Raw genomic sequence first — 23,837 nt, forward strand, 5'->3', positions numbered from 1 at the left:
AGTTGACCTCGGTGCCCAAGACGGTGCTCAATCTCACAACCCTGAGATCCAGACCTGAGCTGAAATCAAGAGTCGGATGCTTAACTGACTGAGCCACTCAGGTGCCCCTACCCTTTTATAATAGACTGGCGATCCACTAAGTAAACTGTCTCTTAGTTCTCTGAACCATTCCAGCAAGTTCATTAAACCTAAGGAGGGGATCGTGGGAACCCCAGTTTATAGCCAGTAGGCCAGGAACACAGGGGACATCCTGGAATTGTGAAAGAGAAGGAGAGGCTGTCTTGTGGGACCGAGCCCTTAGCATGTGGGGCCTGATGCCATCTCCAGGGAGACCGTGTCCAACTTGAGTTGCATTATAGGACACCCAGCTGGTGTTGGACAATTTCTTGTGTGGAAGAGGAAAACCCCACGGACTGGGACTGGTATCCCAGAGTCATCAAGGAAAGAGGTATAAACACTAATTAACTGTGGGGTCTTAGAACATTGACAGACCAATGGAACGGACACAAAAGTCTTTCTGCTGTGTCAGAAATAGATCTCTATCTATGGGGAACGTAGTGTATACAATAAGGGGCCATCTAAAGGGGATGGGGGTAATTATCTGCTCATTAGGAAAACAGAGTTGCATCCGTATTCCTCACTTCACAACGTGATGAACTCCCAACGTGGTAAAAGATTTACGGGTGTAATTAAACCATAAAGATATAACAAGAAAACTTGCGGTAATTCCTGTGTGGCATTGGATAGAGGAAGACTTTCTAAATATGATTCAAGCTGCAGAAGCCACAAAAGAGAAGATATATATCCTAGTACATCAGAACAAAAAGACAGCGTGGCTGACAAAAGCTTAAAATAGAAAAATAAAGGTTTGCCATTGACATCATAAAGAGTAACTTTCCAATATGTCAAGAGTCTCAACAAGGCAATAATAATATCAAGAACCACAGGAAAATGGCCCAAAAGTGTGAACCGAGGGCTCACAGAAACACATGAAAAGGTATTCGAACTTGTTTGTTTGAAAAGAAATGGCAAAAGTGACCCAGGGATACCATGTCTCAGCAGTGAAATTAGAAAAATTCAAAAGTTTGGTAATATTTTATGGGAAAGGCTTAGAAAAACAGGCTCCCACACGTTGCTGGTGAAAATGTGAACAGGCACAGCCATTCCGGACAGAACTTGAAAATATCTATCAACATGAGAGATGAATATACCCTCTGACTCAACACATTGTCATGTACAAAAAATATACATATATATGTACATATAAAGGTATTCATCAGCAATGTTTATTTTTAAAGATTTTATTTATTTATTTGAGAGAGAGAGAATGAGAGAGAGAGCATGACGGGGGGAGGGTCAGAGGGAGAAGCAGACTCCTCGCTGAGCAAGGAGCCCGATGCGGAACTCGATCCCGGGACTCCAGGATCATGACCTGAACCGAAGGCAGTCGCTCAACCAACTGAGCCACCCAGGCGCCCTGCAGTGTTTTTTTTTTTTAAGATTTTATTTCTTTATTTGAGAGAGAGAGAGTGAGAGAGAGCATGAGAGGGGAGAGGGTCAGAGGGAGAAGCAGACTCCCCACTGAGTGGGGAGCCCGATGCGGGACTCAAACCCGGGACTCCAGGATCACGACCCGAGCCGAAGGCAGTCGCTCAACCAACTGAGCCACCCAGGCGCCCTCATCAGTAGTGTTTACCAGGAGGATTCCCACATAGATGGGGACCTTGCTGCTCCCCATCTACTATAAAATATTTTGTTTTCTTTTTTTTTTTTAAGATTTTATTTATTTATTTGACAGAGAGAGACACAGTGACAGAGAGAACACAAGCAGGGGGAGTGGGAGAGGGAGAAGCAGGCCTCCCGCTGGGCAGGGAGCCCGATGCAGGGCTTGACCCCAGGACCCCAGGATCATGACCCGAGCCGAAGGCAGACGCTTAACGACTGAGCCCCCCAGGTGCCCCCAATATTTTGTTTTCAAACCATGGGAAAATATTACCTATTCAGACATCAAATCTTTATGACATAGTCTCTTGCTTTGTTACATGATGGTTGTTGTTTTTTTTTTTTTTTTTAAGAATAAGAGAGAGCACACAAGCAGGGGGAGGGGCAGAGGTGGAGGGAGAGAGAGCATCCCAAACAGAGTCCACTCTCAGCACGGAGCCTGACACAGGGCTCGATCTCACCATTCTGAGATCATGACCTGAGCTGAAATCAAGAGTCGGACGCTTCCCAGATTGAGCCACCCAGGCACCCCCCGCCATGATGTTTGTAAAGGAAAAACTCATTTCTGTGTGTTTCTCCTTTACTCTCACATGACGACCACACTCAGAAGACTTGTGACACCAGATGTGGGCTATGTTTCCCCCAACTCCAAGCAATTCGATGACACCAGCTGGGTGCCTACGATTCAACTCCATTCTGACACTAAGCAGAGTCTCCGCGCAGACCCGACAGGTAAAGGGCTCAGTCCCACGAGACTGCCCTCCCCTCAGAGGCCAAGTAGCGGGTTCTCAGGTTAACCACAATTTCTGTCTAACTTGGCTACCATTTGGAGGTTCCAGTGACCACCTGCCTCCCTTGGAATCAATTATTTGCCAGAACGCAGACCTGGGGGAGATAACGGATACCTACCAGTTTATTATGTAATAAAGAACACAGAATAACAGCCAAGGAGATACATAGGGTGAGGTCTGGAAGGGTCCCAGGCACACAGGCTTCTGTTCCTGTGGTGTTGGGGTGCGTCACCCTCCCGGCACATGGACGTGTCCACCAATGCAGAAGCTCTCTAAACCCCACACTGTTGGGATTTTTAAGGAGGCTTGATCAATCACTAACTCCATGTCCAGCCCCTCTTTCCCCTCTGGAGAATAGAGGGTCGGACAGCAAGTTCCAGGCTTCTGATCAGGGCTTGGGCTTTCTCTGGTGATCAGCCCCCATCCAGGGGCGCACCAAGACTCACCTCATTAAATCAAAGGTGCTCCTCTCACCCAGGAGATTCAAAAGAGGCTGAGGAGCTCTGTGTCAGGCATGGGGCCCAAGACCAGGTATTAGGGCGTAAGATGCTGCTAGTGTTCTTGTCTCTTAGGAAGTGACGGGGTCTTCAGAGCTGTGTGCCAGGAGCTGGACATGTGTACTGTCTTATTTCACCGTGGCCAAGGGGGAAAGGGAGATCCTAAATCAGTCAATGGTGAAACATGTCATGTGAAGGGAGAATAAGCAACAGAAATGGAAGGAAGAAAATTCGAACAAGAAGGAAATGCAAATACGAAGTGGGGCAGCTTCTGGCAAGCGAGAGATCCGGGCCAGGAGTCCCCAGCTTGACCGGTCTCCTCACTGCCCTGGGCACACAAGGGAAGTCCCTGGCCCTTCTGGAAGCCAGGGCGCCCCCAGGATGGAAGTAGAGAAGCCAGACGCCAGGACGCTGGCCTGCACATTCCTGAGCGTGAGGACGTAGGCATGGCACCATGGTAGGGTATGCCTTTCACTTTGTCACCAGAGGGGAACGGTCCAGCACAGGATTCAGGCCCTCAGTCCTTTCTGAGCCTCCCTTGAGCACAAGGTCCACTTAGCGAGCCTCAGGACCATGGGATGCTCCGATCTGCTCTAGGGGACAATGCCCTGTGGATGCGTGCTTCCCATCAGCCAACAGGTAGTCCACCTGATACATGGCACTTCCGTGGAGAAGCTGACTCTTCGGCGAAACCATGAAGCCACACGGGAGCCGCCACGCGGGGACTCGGGGCGAGGGGGACACGTGTGGGGTAGTCATGTTTCTATAAGGAGACACACTTGTGGTGTTTCGAGGCATGAAAGGAAGTTGAAGAGCTTTGCAAAAGTGACATGCCATGAGGCTGGACAAGAGAGTAAAGATTTTAGGCTCTACTTGAGGAATGATGCTTTTGGGGACACTGGGGATCAACTGTGAGTTTAGACGTGTCCATTTGGCTTCCGCTGGAGAACTGAGCAGATGGCCCAAGAGTGGACACACACAGACTGGACAGGGAGTTGTGCAATTGTCCAGGTGGGGATCAGGGTCGTGGGGTGGGGATGGGGTGATGGAGGGAGGTGGTGGGATGGAGGGGGAGACAGGGGAATCGAAGCTGTGGAGGAAGGGCTAAGTTGGTCCCTTAGGATGGGGGATCCCCAAGTGGCCACTGCTCTTAGGGAGTGAATGATACAATCACTTCCAAGCCACCAGCGTGGAGGTCGTTTTGCAAGAGCATTGTAGGGCAGGTGAGCTAGTAAGTCTGGGCACGTACCAGCACTTGGTGGGAATGACGTTGGCATCCACAGCATCCCTTGGTGCCCCTGAGGCCCTCCCCAGGTTGGGGAACCAATGATAGAATTCTGTTTCAGCTGGTGAGCATGACTCTCTGGGGTGGCATGAATTTGGAGTGCAGGCTTGACATCGGGAGATGCAGGGTCATGATCAGTTTCAAAGCTAACAAGCACTACAACCTTGGGCAGTGTTCTAGGACAGGCAGTTTGGGTTGTAAGAGAAATGCCCTGTGACAAGCCCAGTACAAGTGATGGGAGGTCTTATGAAGTTACCTGGAGATCTTGGAACACGAGGACAGGAAACGGCATGTAAGCTCCTCTCTCTCAAGCCTCACACATGACCGTAGCCTGGCAGGAGGCTGTTCTAGGGGCACAGAGTCCTCCCTCTGCATCCCATATGCACGCCCCTTGGCTGTTCCACTTGGCCACTCTTCCCATCCAGAGGTGCGGTCTGGTCCTCTGCCTCCTTGTATCTAGGCTGGCCTGTGACTTGCATTGACCGATGGAACGAGACAGAAGTGATGTTGTAGGAATTCTGGAGACCCTGCTGCTTCTGCCGTCTCCTTGGACCACAGTCCAGAATCACCCTGCCAGGAGGATGGGGGGCCACAGGGAGCAGAAGGAGGTGCCCCGGGCCACACCCAGCACCAACCATCAGGTGTGTGTGGGAGGTCCCCCGAAGCCAGTCCCCAGCTGAATGCAGCCTCACAGGGATGCCCAGGTGCAAGCAGAAGAGGCCAGACTCATGAAGACACCACAGCCACCAGTTTGGGGGGAGTTTCTTACACATCCGTGTGACTGAGACACTGCCCATTTTCTGACAGAGTTTCTCAGGATCCCGGTCCCAGGTCCTGAAAGAAGACTCCAAGACGGCAGAGCCCCCTCTGTTAGTTAATGCTGGCAACATCACGAGAGGCTGGATGCACACACAGACGGTGGCCAGAACTCACACGTGGGGCAGAAGTCTGACCCTCAACCTGCAGCAACCAGCCCGGGAAACCGGCCAGGAAGCCACCCCACCTACCCATCTACCCTGATGCCATGGCGCACATTGCTCATTCTCCGCAGTCCCCCATCTTTCAACTGGGGGTAATAGCAACTGCCTTCTGGGGTTTGTCATCAAAGTGATGGTTCTCTAACTCCTCCCGTATGGACTGTATTTCGACAGTACCTTGTATATGAAAGACAGGAGACAGCCAACAAATGCTGGTCTCCCTTGTCCTGAGTAGTGGCTGTCCCCTTCCTCAGAACCCAAACCCTGGGGAACCTGGGGGGCTCAGTCAGTGAAACGTCTGCCTTCAGCTCAGGTCATGATCTCAGAGTCCTGGGATCAAGCCCCACATCGGGCTCCCTGCTCAGCGGGAGGCCTGCTTCTCCTCTCCCGCTCCCCCCTGCTTGTGCTCTCTCTCTGACAAATAAATAAAATCTTACAAAAGAAAGCACCCCAACCCCGAGCACTGTGCATAACAGTTGTCACGGGCTCCATAAACGTTAATTCTAAAAATGTTTATGAAATTTATGGAAGTATTTTTCCTTCAGCATCTAAAAGATGAGCAGACTTTGAAAAGCCATTTAAGCAAAACCATCCCTTAACCCGGCACAATTCTCAAAAGACATGCCCTCAAGCCACGTCTACAGTATGCTTTCCTTCATTTTATGTGTTTTCATGTAAAAGAAAAAGAAAAGATAAATATTGCCTGTCACATCCGATGCAGAAGCTCTGAGCCGTGCCAGTCTCTTTCCCCTGGGGTAAGATTTCCGACACTAACTGGTAACACTGGGACTGCAAACAGTCCTCCCCGCAGGGACTGGAGAAGACAGCAAGCACCTGACCCACACTGGGCACACAGAGCTTTGGGCAACAGCTACCCTCTGGTTGTATTACCATTTGAGGACAAAATTAGGGCATTTCCCCGCACAGGACACAAACATAATGAACAACATCAACACTGTTCCCCAGATCATCCTCTGTCTGATTTACTAACCCCTGAGGTGCGGCTTTTTTTACATCGGGAAGCTGTTTACCAGCCGGACTGATAGTAACATGAATGAGAAAACTCAGTAGCCCACACGGGTTTCTAGAGATCTCTGGTGGTCTTGTTCCTTACTTCACAATCATTCGGAAAAAATGGAGGGAAGTAGTGTCCATATATTTGATTATCAGAACTGAAATTATTAGTTTGCTAAACCTATTTAGTTTAAGGAAACTGGAAGACTTCTTATGTAAGATCCCTTTTTTCTTTCTGGAAAAGATCATTACAGCTTAATTTTATAACCATTGGGTCACAATTCCCTAGATTATTTGGGTCTTTGTCTACGCAGAATGCATTATCATGGAAGTCTTCTTAGCAAGTTTAAAAAATTGTTTTATTTTTTATGGCGTAAAATTAAGTCATTTAAAGTAAAGATCAGGGGCTCCTGCCTGGCTCAGTCGGTGGAGCGTGTGACTCTTGATCTTAGGGTCGTGAGTTCGAGCCACGTTGGATGTAAAGATAGCTTAAAAATAAAACCTTTAAAAAAATAAAAATGAAAATCAGTATTCTATGAAACATTGTTTACAAAGCTTATTTAGATACATTCTTTATATTTCTGTCATCTCCACAGCAACCACCTCATGTAATAACTTATCTATTTTAAAATTAATTTATGCCATAATAAAAAAAAGCATGTTTTGTTCACAAAAAAATTAAAAGTGACATTATATCACATTTGGTTTGGTAAACACTTCTATATTACAATGTAGACTGGAATTTAGCTTCATGTTATAGTCTTAAAATAGGCAGAATTGTTTGTAATTTTTGTATTTTACACATTTCAAATACTTTGTATTATTTTTCACATCTTGATTCTACATGTCAAGTTAAAACAAGTTTGTAGGTTCTTATTTGCTTTCCTCTTATTTGCTTATCCTGCTTTCCTCTGATAGACGGTCATTCACAACAACTCCTCCCAATTTCCTCTTTCTTCTCCATAAAATAGCATTCCTCTCCTTTCTGCTATTCCAGTGAATAAACCCTTGTTTTTTGTTGGTAAAAAAAGCGGACTTTTATTTTTAAGGGTTAACGATCACAATTTAAAAATTTAAATGTAAAACCGTAATTCACCAAGGTGCTGTCATCAGAGCCAGTAGGGGATTCTAAGGCTGCCCTAGGTCAGGGAGGTATATATTTAAGTGATAATTTTATTTAATCCTTTATAAATAAACGATTGATTTCATTTTTAATGTCTTATAACAATCGGGAAGAGGTGTCAGAAAGTTCTTCCAAAATGTGAATCCTCAGAACACTTCTCATTCCTGGGGGGTTGAGGATTGCGGAGTCACTAGCCGGGGCATGACCCGAGACCAGCCCGCCGGGGACGGACCACAGACCCCCTTCACCCCGGAGGTGACGGGAACGTGACCCCGGCACGCCCCCTCCCCCGCGGTCATGGCCCTGGACCCCGACCTCTGTGGATGTGACCCGAAACCCGACCTCACCCGAGGACGTGATCCCGGACCTCGCCCTCCCAGGGATGTGACCCGGAGTGTGTGACCCGGGACCCGCCTCTCCTGGAGACCCGACCCTGGACCCCGCCTCCCCCGGGGCGTGACCCTGGATCCCCGCCTTCAAGGAGGTGTGACCCGGAGTGAGACGCGGGACCCGCCTCTCCCGCAGACCTGACCCCCAAACCCCGCCTCCCAGGGGGCGTGACCCTGGGGTCTCCGCCTCCCCGGGGGCGTGACCCTGGGATCCCCGCCTCCCAGGGGGCGTGACCCTGGGGGTCTCCGCCTCCCCGGGGGCGTGACCCTGGGATCCCCGCCTTCCAGGGGGCGTGACCCTGGGGTCCCCGCCTCCCAGGGGGCGTGACCCTGGGGTCCCCGCCTCCCCGGGGGCGGGCCGGGCGGCGGAACCAATACGCGCGCGGCGGCGTTTCCGGCGGGACGCTCAGGAGGAGACCCGGGTCGCCGCCAACCGACGCGCGGTGCGGGCCCGCGTCCCGTCATGAAGTTTCGGGCCAAGATCGTGGACGCGGCCTGTCTGAACCACTTCACGCGTGAGCGGGGGGCCGCGGCCGCCGCGGGGGGCGGAGAGGGGCGGAGAGGGGCGGGCGGACCGGAAGCAGGCCGCGCGCGCGGCTGGGGCCCCGGGAGGAGGGGGTATGGGGAGGGGCGGTGAGGGAGGAGGGGGCCGCGGGAGGGTCGGGGCGCGCGGCTGGGGGAAGGGGACGGGGGCCGCGGGAGGGTCGGGGGCGCGCGGCTGGGGGAAGGGGACGGGGGCCGCGGGAGGGTCGGGGGCGCGGGGGTGGGGGACGGCGACGGGGGCCGCGGGAGGGTCGGGGGCGCGGGGGTGGGGGACGGCGACGGGGGCCGCGGGAGGGTCGGGGGCGCGGGACTGGGGGACGGGGATGGGGGCCGCGGGAGGGTCGGGGGCGCGGGACTGGGGGACGGGGGCGGCGGGAGGGGCGGGGGGCTGGGGGACGGGGACGGGGCCCGCGGGAAGGTCGGGGGCGCGGGAGCGCGGGCTGTGGGGCCAGAGGGGCGAGAATGCCCCTCAGGAGGGAGCCCTGCAGGTGGATGAGGCTTCCCTGGGGTGGATGACCCGGGTGGTCGGGGTTGGGACCTGGCGGGCAGGAGAGCAGGCGCCAGGCCGCCGAGGCTTATTCCCCAGGTTGATCTGGGTCAGGTAGCTTCTCCCAGTGCAGACATGCCCTGGTGGTGGGGCCCCAGGGGTCCTCCGTCCTGTGGGTGCCCAGCCTGGCGCTGGCCTCCAGGCTGCAGCCCCCTGTGGGCCTCAGTGCCGGTTGAGTGAGTGAACCCCTCAGCTGGGGGCCAGTTAACCCCCCAGCTGGCTTTCCTCATCTGGCAGGGCTGCGGGCAGGCCGGCATGACCTCGGTATCAGAGGGCTTTCTGCGGGGGACCAGCAGACAGGGTGGTCTCTGACCGGGCGGTGGCACCCGGCCACTGCAGTGGTCCCAGCTGTTCCGCCCTGGAACACTCGCGGTGCTTCCCGCTGATTCCTGGCTTTACCCCGCCGCAGGGGTCAGCGCCATGATAGCCAAGCTTGCCAAAACCTGCACGCTCCGCATCAGCCCGCAGAAGCTGAACTTCATCCTCTCGGACAAAATGGCCAGCGGAGGGGTGAGCATGTGGTGTGAGCTGGAACAGGTGAGCAGGCGGTGCTGGAGGCCTGGGGACTCCACCCCCGGGGCCACCGGAGAGGCCACACAGGGCCCTGCTTTTCCTTCCCTTAGGAGAACTTCTTCCGTGAATTCCAAATGGAGGGGGTGTCTGCGGAAAACAACGCCATCTATTTAGAGCTGATGTCGGAAAATTTATCTCGAGCATTGAAAACGGCCCAGAATGCCAGAGCCTTGAAGATCAAGCTGACGAATAAACACTTTCCCTGCCTCACGGTCTCTATAGAGCTGGTGAGCAGGAGGGAGCATTTCGGACACTTCCCAGAAGGGATACAAGTGCCTGTAAATCTAGGTGTTTCAGCGATATGGAGAAAGCTAGTTGGTTTTATTAAAAGGAAAGATGTGTGCACGCATACTTGCTTTCTGTTGGAGTCAGGCCTCCTCGTATTTTAATAGTGTTGTGATCATATTGCATTCAGCTAGGACCCTGTCTTTTCCCGAACCAGAGCATTCCTGCACCTTCTCCCGTCTGCATATCCCCGCACAGAATCATGCTTTCCATCCAGTTCCACCGTGGAGGGGTTTTCCCCACCTCCTCTGTGACACCTTTGGGTGACCTCTCGTTCTCCCAGAATGCACACGTTTTCAGTGCTGTTTCCAGAAGCCTCTGTCACCTGGCTCTCCTCGGGACACACACCCCACAGGCCCTCCTGGCTCACAGGACAGCGTTCACATGTCTTACAGTGATGTCCAGAGCCCTGCACGCCTGGCCCCACCTGTCTTGGAGCCAAATCGCCAACTACCACCGTCCAAATGGTTCCCCGGAGTGTCCCCTTCTTGCCCAGCTCCCAGACTTTGGGGACCCTGGGGCTCCTGCTTGGAATGTCTCCCCTTCTGGCTCCCTGAAACCTGCAGCCTGGTGCTGCTCCTCCCCACCTTCCCTCACGCTGCAGCTTTTTTAAAAAAGATTATTTACTTATTTGAGAGAGAGAGAGAGAGAGCATGCAGGGGGGGCAGCAGAGGGAGAGGGAGAAACAGGCAGCCTGACACAGGACTCGATCCCACTACCCTGGGATCATAACCTGAGCCGAAGGCAGACACCCCTGTGTGTGTTGGTTTCTTGCTTATTGACCCATGTGGGCCCCTGGAACATGGGGACCTGTCTTATTCACCACGTGTCCAACTCCTTACGGGACTCCGAGCAGAACAGGTCCGCCATAAATATTTGGTGAATGGACTTTGATGAAGGAATTAAGAACATTCCACTTAGATTTGGTATCAATGTCTGTTTATCTTTCGGTTACTCTGTTTGCTTATTTAATGTTGACACTATGGAAATATGTTTTAATTTTTCTCTTGGCAGTTATCTGTGTCGAGCAGTAGCCGCATTGTGACACATGACATCCCTGTTAAGGTTATTCCTAGAAAATTGTGGAAGGATTTGCAAGAACCTACAGTCCCAGTTTCCGATGTGAGTGATGCCCATCGTCTTCCGCTCATGATGTGTTCTGTGGTGTGATTAGAATTCCCTGATGTTAGTTCTGGGCTCGCAGTATATTTTATTTAAAAATTGTATAGTACCTGAGGGGAAACACTAGTCATTTTTAAAGAACACTCCAGGAAAATCTTGCAGTATTTGCCTTTCACTGTTTACGTAAAACATCTTAAGACAGTGTTGCATATAGTAGAAACGCCACACTCTACACACCGGAGAGCGAAGTGCTTGGATCGTTGTGCTTGAGTAAAACTAACCTAAAGTAGCACTTGCGGGGACAGTCGGTTCAGCAGGGGCCAAGAGGGGGCTCCTGCAGTCCTGCTGGCAGGAATCCCAGAGCCCCTCAGAGGAGCGATGATACCAAAGGGCCCTCTGCCTCTTGCTCACAGTTTCTGGAAGAAATGCTGAAAAGGGGTTGGTTTAGACTATTGACTCTTGCTGGAAGGCCCCTGCGCCGACCGCGCCACCTCGGGTATCGTTCGGAAGCCGGCGCCCCCGCCAGGGCCAGGCTTGCTCGCGGTGTCCGTCAGGGTGGGAGGAGGCCCAGTGCGTGGCTCCGGCCCCTCAGAGGACGGGCCCCCGCGGGCGCTGAGTGTCATCCCCTGGGCGCGTGCAGCGGCATCTCAGCTGAAGGGCTACATCCTGGCCCTGGGAGAATGCCCACAGGGACGCGGTCGCCCAGGTAACCAGAGGCCAGCAGGAGGGAGCAAAGTTGAAAAGTTTTTTTCTTTCCGTGTTTTGAAAGAAGCTTTATTCAGACAGCTTTACAACAGGATTTCAGAGCGTTTAAGCAGACACACATTCCAAACGCAGTTAGCGAGCACCTGTCTGTACTTGACTGTGTTCATGTTTTTTTAACCCTTCTGATGTGTCTCGTTGGTTTTGTAGGTTAGTATTTATTTACCAGTCTTGAAGACGATGAAGAGCATCGTGGAAAAAATGAAAAACATCAGCAATCACCTTGTAAGTGATGCCTTCTTTAGAAAAGCGTAGTCAATGTCTTTCAGAAGTGTTCGATTCAGGCTGTGTGCCTGGGAGGAGGCCTGGCCTGGCGGAGGCGTGGATGCCTTTACGCTCACCTGGTGGTGTCCCGGGGGCTCCAGGGACCCGGCCCATGCGGAGAGCCCGCCGATCCACAGCCGCCTGTGGATCCCTGTCCGAGCGCTTCTCCGCTCCCTTCACTGGGGAGAGTTTCGTGTTTGCCTTCATCCCTCCTATTTACTCCATGGCACATTAAGAATATGTTCAACAGTTTGGGCCTTGGTTCCTTACGTCTTAGCCAGCACATTCCATATTTCATCTGCTAACGTGTATCTCCTGAATGAATCACTGGTGTTGGCCGGGAGTGGAATGTCCTGTCCACTTAGCCCCAGAATGTCCATGTTCTCCTGTGGCTTCTGTTGATCTGGTTGTCACGCTGGGAGCTTCCTCTGGGCCGGCTCTGGGCACCTCCAAGAGGCTCAGCGTGGCCCAGGAGGGAAAAGGCAGGGCAATTAATCCAAGGCTCTGGTTGTTTGTTCTTTCGGTCCAGTGGAAATGACTCAGCAGAGTGGCCCAGACAGAGTTATCAGAGGTGTTTTTTGTGCCTCCAGAATGTGTAAAAACCGAGATTTCATGGCGTGGCTGCTACAGTCTAGAATACTCGGGAGCAAGTGTTCCAGAGTGGCCAAACACACAGCGAGCGTGACTTGGTGACCAGAATTCCGCATCTGAAGGTCGTAGGGAGAGAAAGAGTGGGAAGGAGGGGGCTCAGCCCAGAGGTGGTCAGACGCCCTCGCTGAGACACCTGCCCTTCCCCCACCTCCTGCAGGGAGGGGTGCGGCCCACAGGGCGGTGCGTGGGGCAATTGTGCAGGAGCAGGGGAGACCTGCACGGGCCGGCAGGAGACCACGCCAGGCTTCCGGTGGTCCCCCTCCCGCTCCAGCTTCGGGGGTCTCGTGAGGCCAGCTGAGGTTCTGGTTCAGGAGGTGTGCCTGGGGTCTGGGGCCCAGTCCCCATGCACGTCCAGGCGCCGTGTCGGTGGCCGTGGTGGGAGCTCTGTCCTGCTCTGCCTCGCCTCCTAGCTCAGAAGCACCTTCGCAGAGCCACATGTCAGCTTCGTGGTTAAAGCAGGAGTGACGGCGTCGTGACATGGTGACCAAGGGGGAGTCCTCAGGGCCACACAGATGCGGGGCCCTTCCCAGCTGCATCGCGCAGCCTGTGGGACCCGTGGGAGCCGTGCCAGGTGTCACCAGAAGCGGGCAGGATAGCGCGGCTTCACGGGGGCCTTGCTGCTCTCTGGGCGCGGAGAGGCACTTCCTGTTGGGTGCCCAGCACACTGGGTCAGTCTTCCAGAAGTGGTAGGTGATTATCGCTCAAGAAATCGCGGGAAGAAGTAGGGTGTTATCCAGACCCGTAAGAGAGGGAGTAGCGCTGGAGCGGGGGGTGTTCCCGATGACAGTGACCAGCGCTCAGAGAACTAGCCCTTCATTCCTTCCCTCACTGCGTTTTGGTGGGGTGACACTGGGGGTGCTCAGGGAGGGGGTTTAATGTGTGATCACTTGGGTGTTAGGACTTGGAAGAAAGCCGAGAACAGCCTGGAAGGCTGAAGTGAGTCTCAAACCATGGCAAGCTGCTTTCCTGAATTAAATCTTTATATAAATCACTGTTTTTCAAAAGCAATTAGAACCTACAGGCTGTTTTATATTATTTCAGTCAGGCATTGTTTCTGGATTTCAGGAGGGTGGGCATAGAAATACGACAGTATATTTCTAGGTTCGCTTGTAAAGTTGACAGCAAGCACTTAACATTTGAGGGCACGTTTCTGAGATGATGCAACAGGTAGTTGGAGGGCTGTTTTCTATTTAATTTCCAAAGCCTCCGGGGCACCTGGCCAGCTCAGTCCGTGGAGCATGTGAGTCCGTGCCCGGCTTCTGGTGGGCCTCCTGCTCACAGTCTCATAGTCATGAGTTCAAGCCCCACATTGGGGGTAGAGATGACTTAAAAATAAAATCTTAAAAAAACCCCTCAGAGGGGCGCCTGGGTGGCTCAGATGGTTAAGCGTCTGCCTTCGGCTCAGGTCATGATCCTGGGGTCCTGGGATCGAGCCCCACATAGGGCTCCTGGCTCAGCGGGGAGCCTGCTTCTCCCTCTCCCTCTGCCTCTCTCCCTGCTCATGTTCTCTCTCTGTATCTCTGTATCAAATGAATAAATAAAATCTTTAAAAAAAAAAAAAAAAACCCTCAGAGATAAGTGCTCACTCAAGTTCAGACAGGTTTTCAGGTTTGTTTCTAGAACGAGAAATCCTCAAGAGTTCACCACTGTTAGGGAACAGGAATGAGGAATACTAGACCGTGCTCACTATGTATAGAGACGTGGTGGCCCCAGAGCCCAGAGCCGTGTGGGCAGGGCGCCCTCTGCTGCCCCCGGGTCTCAGACCTCTGCTGCCCCATGTCTTCCCATGGGTGTCCTGTGTTGGTGGGTGAACAGAACTCCGCCTTGCAAACGGCTATGTGGATTCCCGAAGACCTGCGGCCTTTAGGAAGGGGCAGGTGCCGACGTCCCGGAGAGAAGTACAGCATGCTGCGGGCGGATCTCTCTGAACTTCACTGGTGGATCTTGTCCCCTTACAAAAGCCTGCTGGTTGGTGGGGGAGGCTGGAGCTTGAAAGGAGTGCTGTGAGTGACCTTGGAAATGTCACGGGCAGGGATGGGAGGGAGGGCGGGTACCGGGGGGTGGCCGGCGCCTGTCACCGAGCCCAAGTCACCCAGCCCAACCCGTGAGCTTGGTTTTTAAGTAAGGGGTTATGTTCCCAGGAAATTCTCGAGGTTTTGTGGTGGTAGTTAGGACACAGGTTTGGCCGTTTAAAGAATAAGGCCGTGGGCGAGCTTCTAACTTGCACGTTCCCCTCCCACTTGTAGCAGGTGCACCACGTCTCCGTTGTCAGAGCGTAAAGCGGTTCCCCGGGACTCTGCCCCCGCAGCCCCGTGTAAGTGTGGGGTGCCGTTTGCACCGCACAGGGACAGCGAACGGCCCGTGGGCTCGTCGAGCTGTCGTCTAGCCGGCCACTTGGGAGGGACTTGCGGGAGCCGCGTTGCTTCGTGTCCCCGTCTGGGCGAGGTCAGCCTGGCAAGATGGGCCACCCTGGCTTGTGCCGCGTGCCCTCTCTGTGTCACTGAGAGTAGTGTGGCTTTCGTGGTGGGACAGGCGCGGCGAGGGACCTTCTCTGGAGCCGCTGTGGGCCGCTCCGGCCGGTTTTCCTCAGCGCGCGGGCAGCAACCCTCTCTCCCCCCTGTCCCCCCAGTCCCCCCAGTCCCCCCAGTCCCGGAGCGCGGGCAGTGTCCCCCGTAGGTGCGTCCCTTCATGCGCTTTGCCCCTCTGCCGTTTCCAGGGCTCCTTGTGGACTGCTAGTCCTCCTTTCGTTTCGCTGGGTCCCCTTCAGGTCTTTTGGTCTCTGTTGCTGCTGGGCAGTTTGTGTGTCCTGTGTGTCGTCCTCACTGTCTTGTAACACTCCGGGGCCCCCCTGCTCCTGTCCTTCCAGTCTGGTCTCCGCTGGTGAAGTGTTTCCTTCCCTTTCCGAGTCCGCCTGTGCCTGCGTGAGGCCTGGCCAGGCACTTCTGAGCTCCCCTGACTCGGCCTCAGGCTCTGCGTTCTCCCTTCCGTCATTGGCGGTTCCCCCCGCGGGTCACTCTGCGTCTCCGAGCGCGCTCTTCAGCCGCTGTTTCTGTCTTTCCCGAAGGTCTTGGTGTGGGGCTTGACCACAGTCCTTCTAGGAGTCCTCTTAGAGGGCGGGTTTTCATTTTCGGGGTGGGAGTGGGACCAGGACGGTTGGAGCTCGAGAACTTAGGGTTCTCTGTCCCTCGTGACCACAGCACGCTGCCTCCCCCGTAGCGGCCCCTTCGACGTCACCTCTCTCTCTCTGTCCTTCCCTCCTGTAAACGTCACGTCCCCGTTCTGCTCACCTTGCGCTTTTGCTCCCGAGGCTTCCTGTCACCGCTGGCTCTTCCCAGGGACCTGGGGTCAGGCCTCCCATGCCCCCTCCCAGTCCCACCGCTTCCGGCGGGGGTTTTGGAATCCTCTGTGTCTGCGGATGCCCGGTGGGTCTCGCTGCCCTTGGGAGTGGTCTAGGGCTATGGGGCTGCCATGTCACCTGGTTTGGCAGAAGCTGATGTCCCCCCCCCCTTGCTTTCCTTTTCTTTTTTACGACTATAAAATAACTCAATTTGCAGATTATCGAAGCAAACCTAAGTGGAGAATTGAACTTGAAAATAGAAACAGAACTAGTGTGTGTTACAACTCACTTTAAAGACCTGGGGAACCCTCCATCAGGTAAGTTTTCTGGAGGTTCGTGTTCTGCGGGTAATACATTGTTTCAGGTGGCACAGCTTGCTGAGCTCTCTGCCTGGAAAACGGAAGAAATCTCAGTTTCATGCCTAGGGAGGGAACAGGCAGCTGAGGCCCGCACGGCCCGTGCGGGGAAGGTCAGGCTCCCCGGCCTGAGGAATGGCACCTGCCCCAGTGGTCCCTGGGGAACCCTGGTAGCCTGTTCTGCCCATTTTTCACCTGGAATGGCATAAGGTAGACAAGGTTTGCTTCCTCCCACTTTTAGCCCCTAGTATTTATGAAATTAGATTAGCAGGTGGCAGCTTTCCTCGCCTGACCACAGTTTTCTTCCCCTACACAGTAACAAAGACCATGGGACCAATTTAGTAGCAGCGAATGACAGGGTAACTGACCAGACTGGGGGAACGGGGGACCCAAGTGGTGTCCACAGAGCTCGTGGCCAGGGACGGCGCACTTAGTGGGTGCTAGAGCAGTTGGCAGGCGGGGCCCCGGGAAGTCCGCTGATGACGTGCAAACTGGATTAGTCCCATGCATGTTCTTTTTTTTTCCCTTAAGATTTTATTTATTTTAGAGAGAAAGTGAGTGGGGGAGGGGCAGAGGGAGAGGGAGAAGCAGACCCCCCCGCTGAGCGTAGAGCCTAGCAGTGTGGGTCTCCATCCCAGGACCCTGAGATCATGACCGGAGCTGAAGGCAGACGCTTCACCAGCTGAGCCCCCCAGGTGCCCCTCCCCCCATGCATATTCTTAACCACACGATAGACCCACCACTTTCACAGTTAAAATGTGTAAGTGCAAGAAGGGTTATCAAAGGCCCATCAGAGTGGCACAGCAAAGGGTTTTACTTCACAGTGAGGCGTGTATGCCAAGTGAAGTCCACACGATTAAGGCTTTGCTAACTCTTGGGTGAAATGACCGCCTTCGGTGTTACTTGTTTTATTTTAATAAATTACGGTAAGGGTTTTGTCTTTGATGCTTGCCCAGGGTCAAAAGGATCTTTTCTTTCTTTTCATTCTCCTTTCAAAGGAGTGGTCTTGGGTCAGCTCTGTGTGGTCCTGCTCCTCAGTACGTTCCAGGGTACTAATAGGGACCGGTGTCTTGGACGAAAATGGGGAGAGTGGGTCATATTGCAGGACACTGTAAAGGAAGATTCGCTGGGAATTTGCCTAGTGTTTTAGAAGGACTTGCTACCTGCTTGCTTGGCCATGACGGTGTTCACACCTTGGTGGGTCTCCAGGCTGCGCCAGCCAGCGGAAACAAATCATTCATTTCAGCTGTCATCACGCTGCCCGAGCTTCCCTGTCTCGTCCCGAGCTGTTCATGTCTTTGTAGCCTCTGAAGACGCCTCTCGGGATAGAGACCCAGAGCAGATGGCTGAGGTGCACATAGACATCCGGAAGCTCCTGCAGTTCCTCGCTGGGCAGCAAGTGAATCCCACGAAGGCCGTGTGCAGTGAGTACGCGGGGATCGTTGTTCACGTTTCCGATTCCGTAATCAGAGGCAGACTCGCGGCGGTATGCGGTCTCATAGTGCAGACACAGCTCAGCCGCAGGGACCCAGTGCTCTAGGGCCGGTGGGGGTCTGGGTTTTCCTGGATTCAGCAGCGCCTGGTGGCCCTCCGCCGCGCTGGCTTGGCACGGGGCTGTGGCTGCCTCACCTGGCCGTCGTGTGGGCGTCTGTACCTGGGGAGAAGCTTCTGGAGAACGGGTGCTGATCGTCCAGTCCTGCCCTGTTGGTCTGACCTGACACAAGGAGCCCCTGACCCCATAAATTGGGCTTGGACTGAAGGTCCCCTGCTCTGCCTTTGTTGCCTTTCTGGGTCTAAACCTGAGTGGTTCCTGCAGTTGTCCCATATCTGGGCGTCTGGCTTTCTCTCGCCTCCTGATTTTTCACAGTGGTCCCTTGATCGGGGTTGGCCCTATCTAACTTGGCTGTGCACCTGCCTCTTGGCTCTCGTCACTTATTGACACATGAGGAAGGGCTTACTCGCCCCCGAACTTTTTAAGGCTTTTTCTGTCTCCTTGGCAACCAAGAGGGAGCTCCACCTTTCATGGAAGAACTGTCAGGCTGAGCACTCAGCCGGGGAGTGGAGCTGAGGACAGCCCAGGTGTGCACCCGACCGTTGGCAGATTGCCAGCACTCAAGACAAGGAATAGAGAATTCTAGGGCCCCGTGCCAAGGAACGACAGCCCTCCAGAAGGAGAGACACACAGCGAAGCAGATCACGGGAGGGCAGTTAGCGCGTCCAGAAGGCACTAGATGGGCTGATGGGGCACAGGAGGTGGTGTGCGGACAGAGGGCCCAGGTTAGGGATGGAGACGCTGGAATGGCTGGGTCCTGGGGCAGGTACCGGTGTCCCCGTGTGCTGCATCCTGAGAACCCTTGGCCTGGCCTGTTGCCTGTTCCTGGGGCTGAGGGTAGGAGCTGCACCTCAGCGTGGGGTCTGCGCAGGCTGAAGACGGTCCCCCCATCTGCTGACGAGCTCCAGACAGGCTGCTGGCTGTGGTCCTGGCGAGCCCTTCGAGTGGCCCCAGTGTAACCCAGCCGTGCCCTGTGCAGAGCGAAAGCCCAGTGGTGGGGTGGCATTGCCCTTGAGCACGCCCTCGTGGACCACTGAGGACAGAGGGCCTTGTTGGTTCTGGGCCAGGTGGCCAGCTGAGCTCCTGGTGCCCTCAGAAAGGGGACTTAGGGGCCCCCAAAAGTGGCAGAGATGGACCAGGAGATTGTGACAGCAAAATTTGGATTTGGATTTCTCCTATCCTTTCCCGCCTGTAGTTTCTGCCCCTGGGGTGGCACCTTCCAGGTGTCCGATCCACTGCCCCCACCCCCTCCGGGGTCACTGCCCCACGCCCTCCATCTCCACCTGCTGCCTCTCCTGGGGGGTGTTTCTGCTGGTGCTGTGCCCCTTCCCCACCCCCCCATCCCCTGGGACCAGTCCCTCCTCAGCCTGGCACTTGGCCTGGCCCACCCTAATGGGCTCCATGTGGTCCCAGCTGCTGGCCTCGGAGGCCTGGAGAGCAGCCTGCCCTTGGCTCCCTGCGCCACTCCCGCCCCCACCTCTCACTGCTGTTGAACCAAGCGGCCCCCCGGGAAGTTTGCCCTTCACCCTGCACGGTGCCCGACCTGGGCCTTGGCGCGATGTGCACCCCTCCTACACCTTGGCACACACCACATCTGTCCCCCAGGGGAGGTGGGCCCTAGTGCTGGGCCTTCTCTGCACACTTAGGTTGCTCTTGGGTGGGAAACTGCATTTTCCTGGAAGGATCCTGATTTCAGTAAATGGGGCCTTTTCACCCAAGTCCTGGGCCTTGTCCCCCCTGCCTGTGGGCCGGTCCCGCGGCGGGGAGCAGAGCACGAGGAGGCCGGGCTCCAGGAGATGACGTAGGGGCTCAGTGAGAGGGGTCTTCGTGGTGACAGGTTTTCTTCTCTCCGCAGACATTGTCAGTAACAAGATTGTCCATTTTGATTTGCTCCATGAAGATGTTTCCCTGCAGTACTTCATCCCGGCTTTCTCCTAGACCAACTCGTGGCCCGGGAGCGATGTGTCCTCACGGCCACGCACGTCTGTACATTTTCCTTCTCTTCCCTCCATGGTATTTTAGCTAAAAATTGAGTTCACGAAAGATAGTTGGATAAACATACTACTTTATGTGACTTCTTTGTTCTCGTGTCTGTTTTATTGTCAAGAAATGGAAAATGGGGACAAAAGCATGTATTTATCCAGACTTCAGGTAGGTTGAGGCTCCCAGACACTGCCCAACTCTGGCTCTGCTCCTCGGAGCCTGATAACTGGCCAGGGCTGCCCTCCTGCTGCCTTGGGCACGCAGAGGTCACCCAGAGCAGCAGGGGGGCTGTCCAGGGGTGTCCGACTGCGCCACGTGAAGGCCAGAGCCCCTGGGCTCAGCTGCCGGACCTGCCAGGGTTCCTGAAACCTGTGTGGGCCCCCAGTTACGGTCTTTACCACCCCTGTCTTCCACGTGCAGCGCTCGGTCATTCTGGAAAGCACACCCGTGCATTTAGGCAGAGAAGAGCTCCGTGAGCCTGTGTTCAGGGCTGAGACCACGTCTGTGTGTCTGTTTGCGAGCCGGCCTGTGCTCTGCTGGGTCTGCTTTCTCATCCCCCATGGCCTGTCCCATCACATCCCATGGTGGGGGAGTCTCCTCTGCCCTGTGGATGGACACTGTGAACAGTGTCTTAACTCCCGTGACAGAGCCGAGCAGTGAGGCTGTGGCCTAGGGTAAGAGGAAGAAGGGGGAAATCTGCACAAGTGGAAGATTCTTTTGTGGCCTTTTCTGAGTACGTGGTCAAACCAGAACCAGCATTTGAGCCCATCTTCGGATGCTTATCAACGGGAGTTCACATAAGATATAATATTTGTTCAGGTAACTCTTGAAAGCCAGCATACCGTTTTAATTGTCAAGCCTCTCTCCTCTCTTTGACTGCAGCGGTAAAACTTAGAAGTCATGATGTTCAATGAAGCAAGGTCTGAAAATAGTTTATAAATTTTTTTTTTTTTTGGTTGAAGAAAATGTAGTAGTCTGTTACCAATCTGGGAAATTGGTTCCTTCTGATTATTTAAATGATGTTTAATGTATAATGAAATAAAACACTGGTTTTAGTATAAGTTAGTGGTAAAATGGCCCACCTCTTCGCCTGTCTGGCGCGGTGTGTCTCGGTTCTCTGCCCCAGCGCGTAGCTTGCGTATTTTTGGCATCCTGTCCTTGGGCGTCCGGTGTTGTGGGCCAGGTCTGTCCAGCCAGAGTTGCACAGATACTTGAGATTCTGCAACATGGATTCTTTATTTGGCAGAGTGGATTTCGTGGCCTGCCCGGGGCCACACGGCCCGTGGCAGGGATGGGACTAGGATCCAGGCATCTGACTTGATCAGTAACCCTCTCCTCCAGGCTCCGCTGCGTGGCCGGAATAATGAGTCCTGCGTTTCAGACTCAGTGTCCACCAATCATTTCATGAGTCTGGGAAGAGGATCTTCGTTATAACTCTGCTATAGTAAAGCAGCTTCGCTTGCAATTTCTAAAATGTCCTAAAACCACATGTAATTTTCCTCTGATTTATGTATTGTTTGTTTAAACAATACCTGATTGTGATGGTTTTAGGGATAGCCCGGGTCTCCGTGTGCACATGGCCACGCAGGCCGTCCTTGCGGGTCAGGGTGTGTGGGGGGGTCTGTTTCTGCTTCTCGGCAGCACTCCCTGCTTCATGCTGGCCTGGGCCTCTGCCTCTTGGAGCCTTGACCGAGGATGGCCCCCCGCCACGGGCTTAGGGAAGCCACCGTGCTGCTGTACTGAGCAGTGCACCACGGTGAAGGTCTGTTAGCTCAGCTTAGACACATGAGTATCATTTGAACAGGTAACGTATTTTCAAGACTAACACCTCCCAGTGCCGAGGTCTCTCGCCCGCGTCCTGCACTTTAGAGACACGCTCTGCTCGCTGTGACTGTATGGGGCTGTCCCCGGTGCTCAGGCTCAGACGTGTTTAAGAATCCCTAACCCGGTGCGTCACCCTCCTCCTGGGTCTCCCGGGCCCGGCAAAGACCTACTCCAGCGACCATGGCACTTGGCCTCCGTGTTTTCCTGGGCTGGAAGCGTGGTTCTGTCCAGGTGGTGAAGGCGCTGAGTGGCATTCCTGTTCTTGGTGGATGTCGCCCAATGGGCGCGGCTGCATTGTGAAAAGACACAATCGTGTCCTTGAATGTGGATTCCAGTGGGGGGTCTGAAAGAAAGCCCGAGCCCCTGTGGGTTTTTCAGCTTCTCAGTGTCCTTGAGCCAGGAGGCAGGAAGTCTGTCCAGATGGGATGAGAGGCTACATTAACCCCACAGACACCCTGGGGTCTGGTTGGGTATTGACTGGGTGTGGAAAGCCGTAAAAAGTCCGGTGTGCCCTTCAACCCAATACTTCTGATTATAGGAATTTCCACAGAGATTATAATCAAGGGGGTTCTGGTATTCTTGTACTAAAAAGTCCTGAAGTAGTCTAAGTATGAATCCCTAGGGGATTTGTTAAATAGTCTGTCACCTGCCGGTATTTCCTGCTCTGAAAGTAACGTTACAGAAACAGCGTACTGATGTATGTGGCGCAGTGTTTATGATGGGTGGTTCGGGTGTGTTACCGTCGGATTCCGGTTCTGAGAATGATCACGTGTGTGGTGATAGAAAAAGGTTGGAAAAATATACACCAGCGCTTAAACCTGATTATTTGTGAACGTTTCATTTCAGTCTTTGTAAACGTAAGTATCTTCTGAAACTCTTACAATCGGTTTTGTTACAAAAAAATAAATTATTTTTAGGGACTGAGTCATAGTATTTATTATCTGAATGCAGTCCGTAATCGCTGGCAAAGGCAGTTTCCTCACCATTGGCCTTGAGACTCTTCATCTTCACGCGTGTCCTTTCCTGAGCAGAAAAGTAAACTCTCACGAGTCGTGTTGAAATCACAGGAGGGTCACAGCACTGAGTCGCTGAGTCGTGCGTCAACGAGGTAACAGTGCGCTGCAGAATGATTGCGTCCCGGCCTGCGAAGGAGCCAACCCCGGGCTAGCCCGAGTGCGTGGTGAGGAGAGCATGACAGCCGCTGGGGCCCAGGCTACTGGGCTGGGGGGGGCGCTTCGCACATCTGTGATGCCCAGAGGGAAGACCCCTGGGAGCACGGGGATGGGGCCCCCTCCCCGAGCCCTGCTGAGCGAGCCCTGGTTCCATCAGAGACCCAGGGAGACGCAGGGAGACATGGGGAGACGCCGGCTCTGCAACCCTGTCCGGTCCGGGCCTTAGCATCTCAGAGAGGCCGCCTCTGTGGGGTTGAAGGGAAGTGCAGCCCTCAGGCATTTTCTGAGTGGTGGAGGAGGGTTAGAAACCAGAACCCAGACTGGTCCTCGTGGGCCTGCCCAGTGGCGCCCAGGAGGGTCTGGTCAACGCTTCCCAGCACACCCTGACCACAGCGCTGCACTCCTAGCAGAGGGTGGCCGGAACCCCTCCGTCCTCCTTAGGGAGGGAAACCCCAGGTCTGGTTTGCTGGGTGGGGGCTTCCCCACCCTCAGCCAGCAGGAGGAGCGGGGAGGGTGACAGTGGGACTGGGGCGAGGGCATCCCCTCCTGCTTTTGTCCCTTGGTCTTGCTCCTCTCACTGGGGGCAAGCCTGCAAGGAGGTGGGGGCCGTGCCCCCTGCTCACCTTCACGCCCTGGCCCAGATCCTGCAGCATGGGCTCCACCAATGTCTGGAGTGTGCCGGCTTGTCACCTCACGCTCAGGGTGCTTTGGGGGGTGTTTGGTGGCTCAACTGCTCCTGGGGACGCAGGGGACCTCCCTTCATAGGGGACACGTCTGAAGTGACCCGGAGAGTCAGTGGTGGCTCTCGGCTGTGCAGGAGCTTCCAGAAGCTTAGAGGGGCCCCTGCCCAGAGGGCCCGGGACAGGGGCGTGTCCTGAAGCCTCTTGAAGGAGCACACGCAGTGTTTGACCTACATCATGTGGCCTGAGTGGTCGGACATAGCAAAGGCTTCCAAAGGTGATCTTATTTCTATTTTATAATATATCGGTTATCTGGAACAATAGCTTTGATGGGTGTAGATTTCAGGGAGAAGCTACTCCAGATAGAAGGTCGAAGGAGAAAAGAGAC

The 23,837-nt window shown here is 54.3% G+C and overlaps 2 protein-coding genes and 1 long non-coding RNA gene across 5 annotated transcripts in view; all 3 read left to right on the forward strand.

Moving 5' to 3' along the window:
• The first annotated feature begins 8,162 nt into the window (after window positions 1-8,162).
• On the forward strand, window positions 8,163-19,862 carry HUS1 (HUS1 checkpoint clamp component). Of its 3 annotated transcripts, none has more exons than XR_010406630.1 (8): window positions 8,163-8,313; window positions 9,298-9,425; window positions 9,512-9,688; window positions 10,761-10,868; window positions 11,781-11,855; window positions 16,100-16,199; window positions 17,485-17,662; window positions 19,646-19,675. XR_010406630.1 is itself a non-coding variant. In XM_045864972.3 (8 exons), exons 1-8 carry the CDS (start codon window positions 8,262-8,264, stop codon window positions 19,726-19,728), a joined length of 843 nt encoding a protein of 280 aa, XP_045720928.1. In that variant the 5' UTR covers window positions 8,163-8,261; the 3' UTR covers window positions 19,729-19,862. The 3 variants fall into 3 exon arrangements, 2 of the variants coding, with proteins under 2 accessions (XP_045720928.1, XP_064431567.1); XM_045864972.3 differs by having other exon boundaries at window positions 17,543-17,662; window positions 19,646-19,862; XM_064575497.1 differs by lacking the exon at window positions 19,646-19,675 and having other exon boundaries at window positions 17,448-17,585.
• LOC135362134 (uncharacterized) lies at window positions 12,491-16,091 on the forward strand. Its single transcript, XR_010406631.1, has 3 exons — window positions 12,491-13,213; window positions 14,361-14,548; window positions 14,792-16,091. It is a non-coding gene; the product is annotated as an uncharacterized LOC135362134 (long non-coding RNA).
• Window positions 19,863-20,090: 228 nt separating the features above from the next.
• The window catches only part of PKD1L1 (polycystin 1 like 1, transient receptor potential channel interacting), a 138,540-nt gene continuing 134,793 nt past the window's right edge, over window positions 20,091-23,837 (forward strand). Inside the window, exon 1 of the mRNA XM_064575588.1 lies at window positions 20,091-23,726. The gene's annotated coding sequence lies outside the window, so the exon portion shown is untranslated. The remainder of the gene's footprint in view (window positions 23,727-23,837) is intronic.

The sequence above is a fragment of the Mirounga angustirostris genome, unplaced genomic scaffold (genome assembly GCF_029215605.1).
Source record: "Mirounga angustirostris isolate CCGP_5_RB_7025 unplaced genomic scaffold, mMirAng1.0.hap1 SCAF_12, whole genome shotgun sequence".
NCBI classification, from domain to species: Eukaryota; Metazoa; Chordata; class Mammalia; order Carnivora; family Phocidae; genus Mirounga; species Mirounga angustirostris.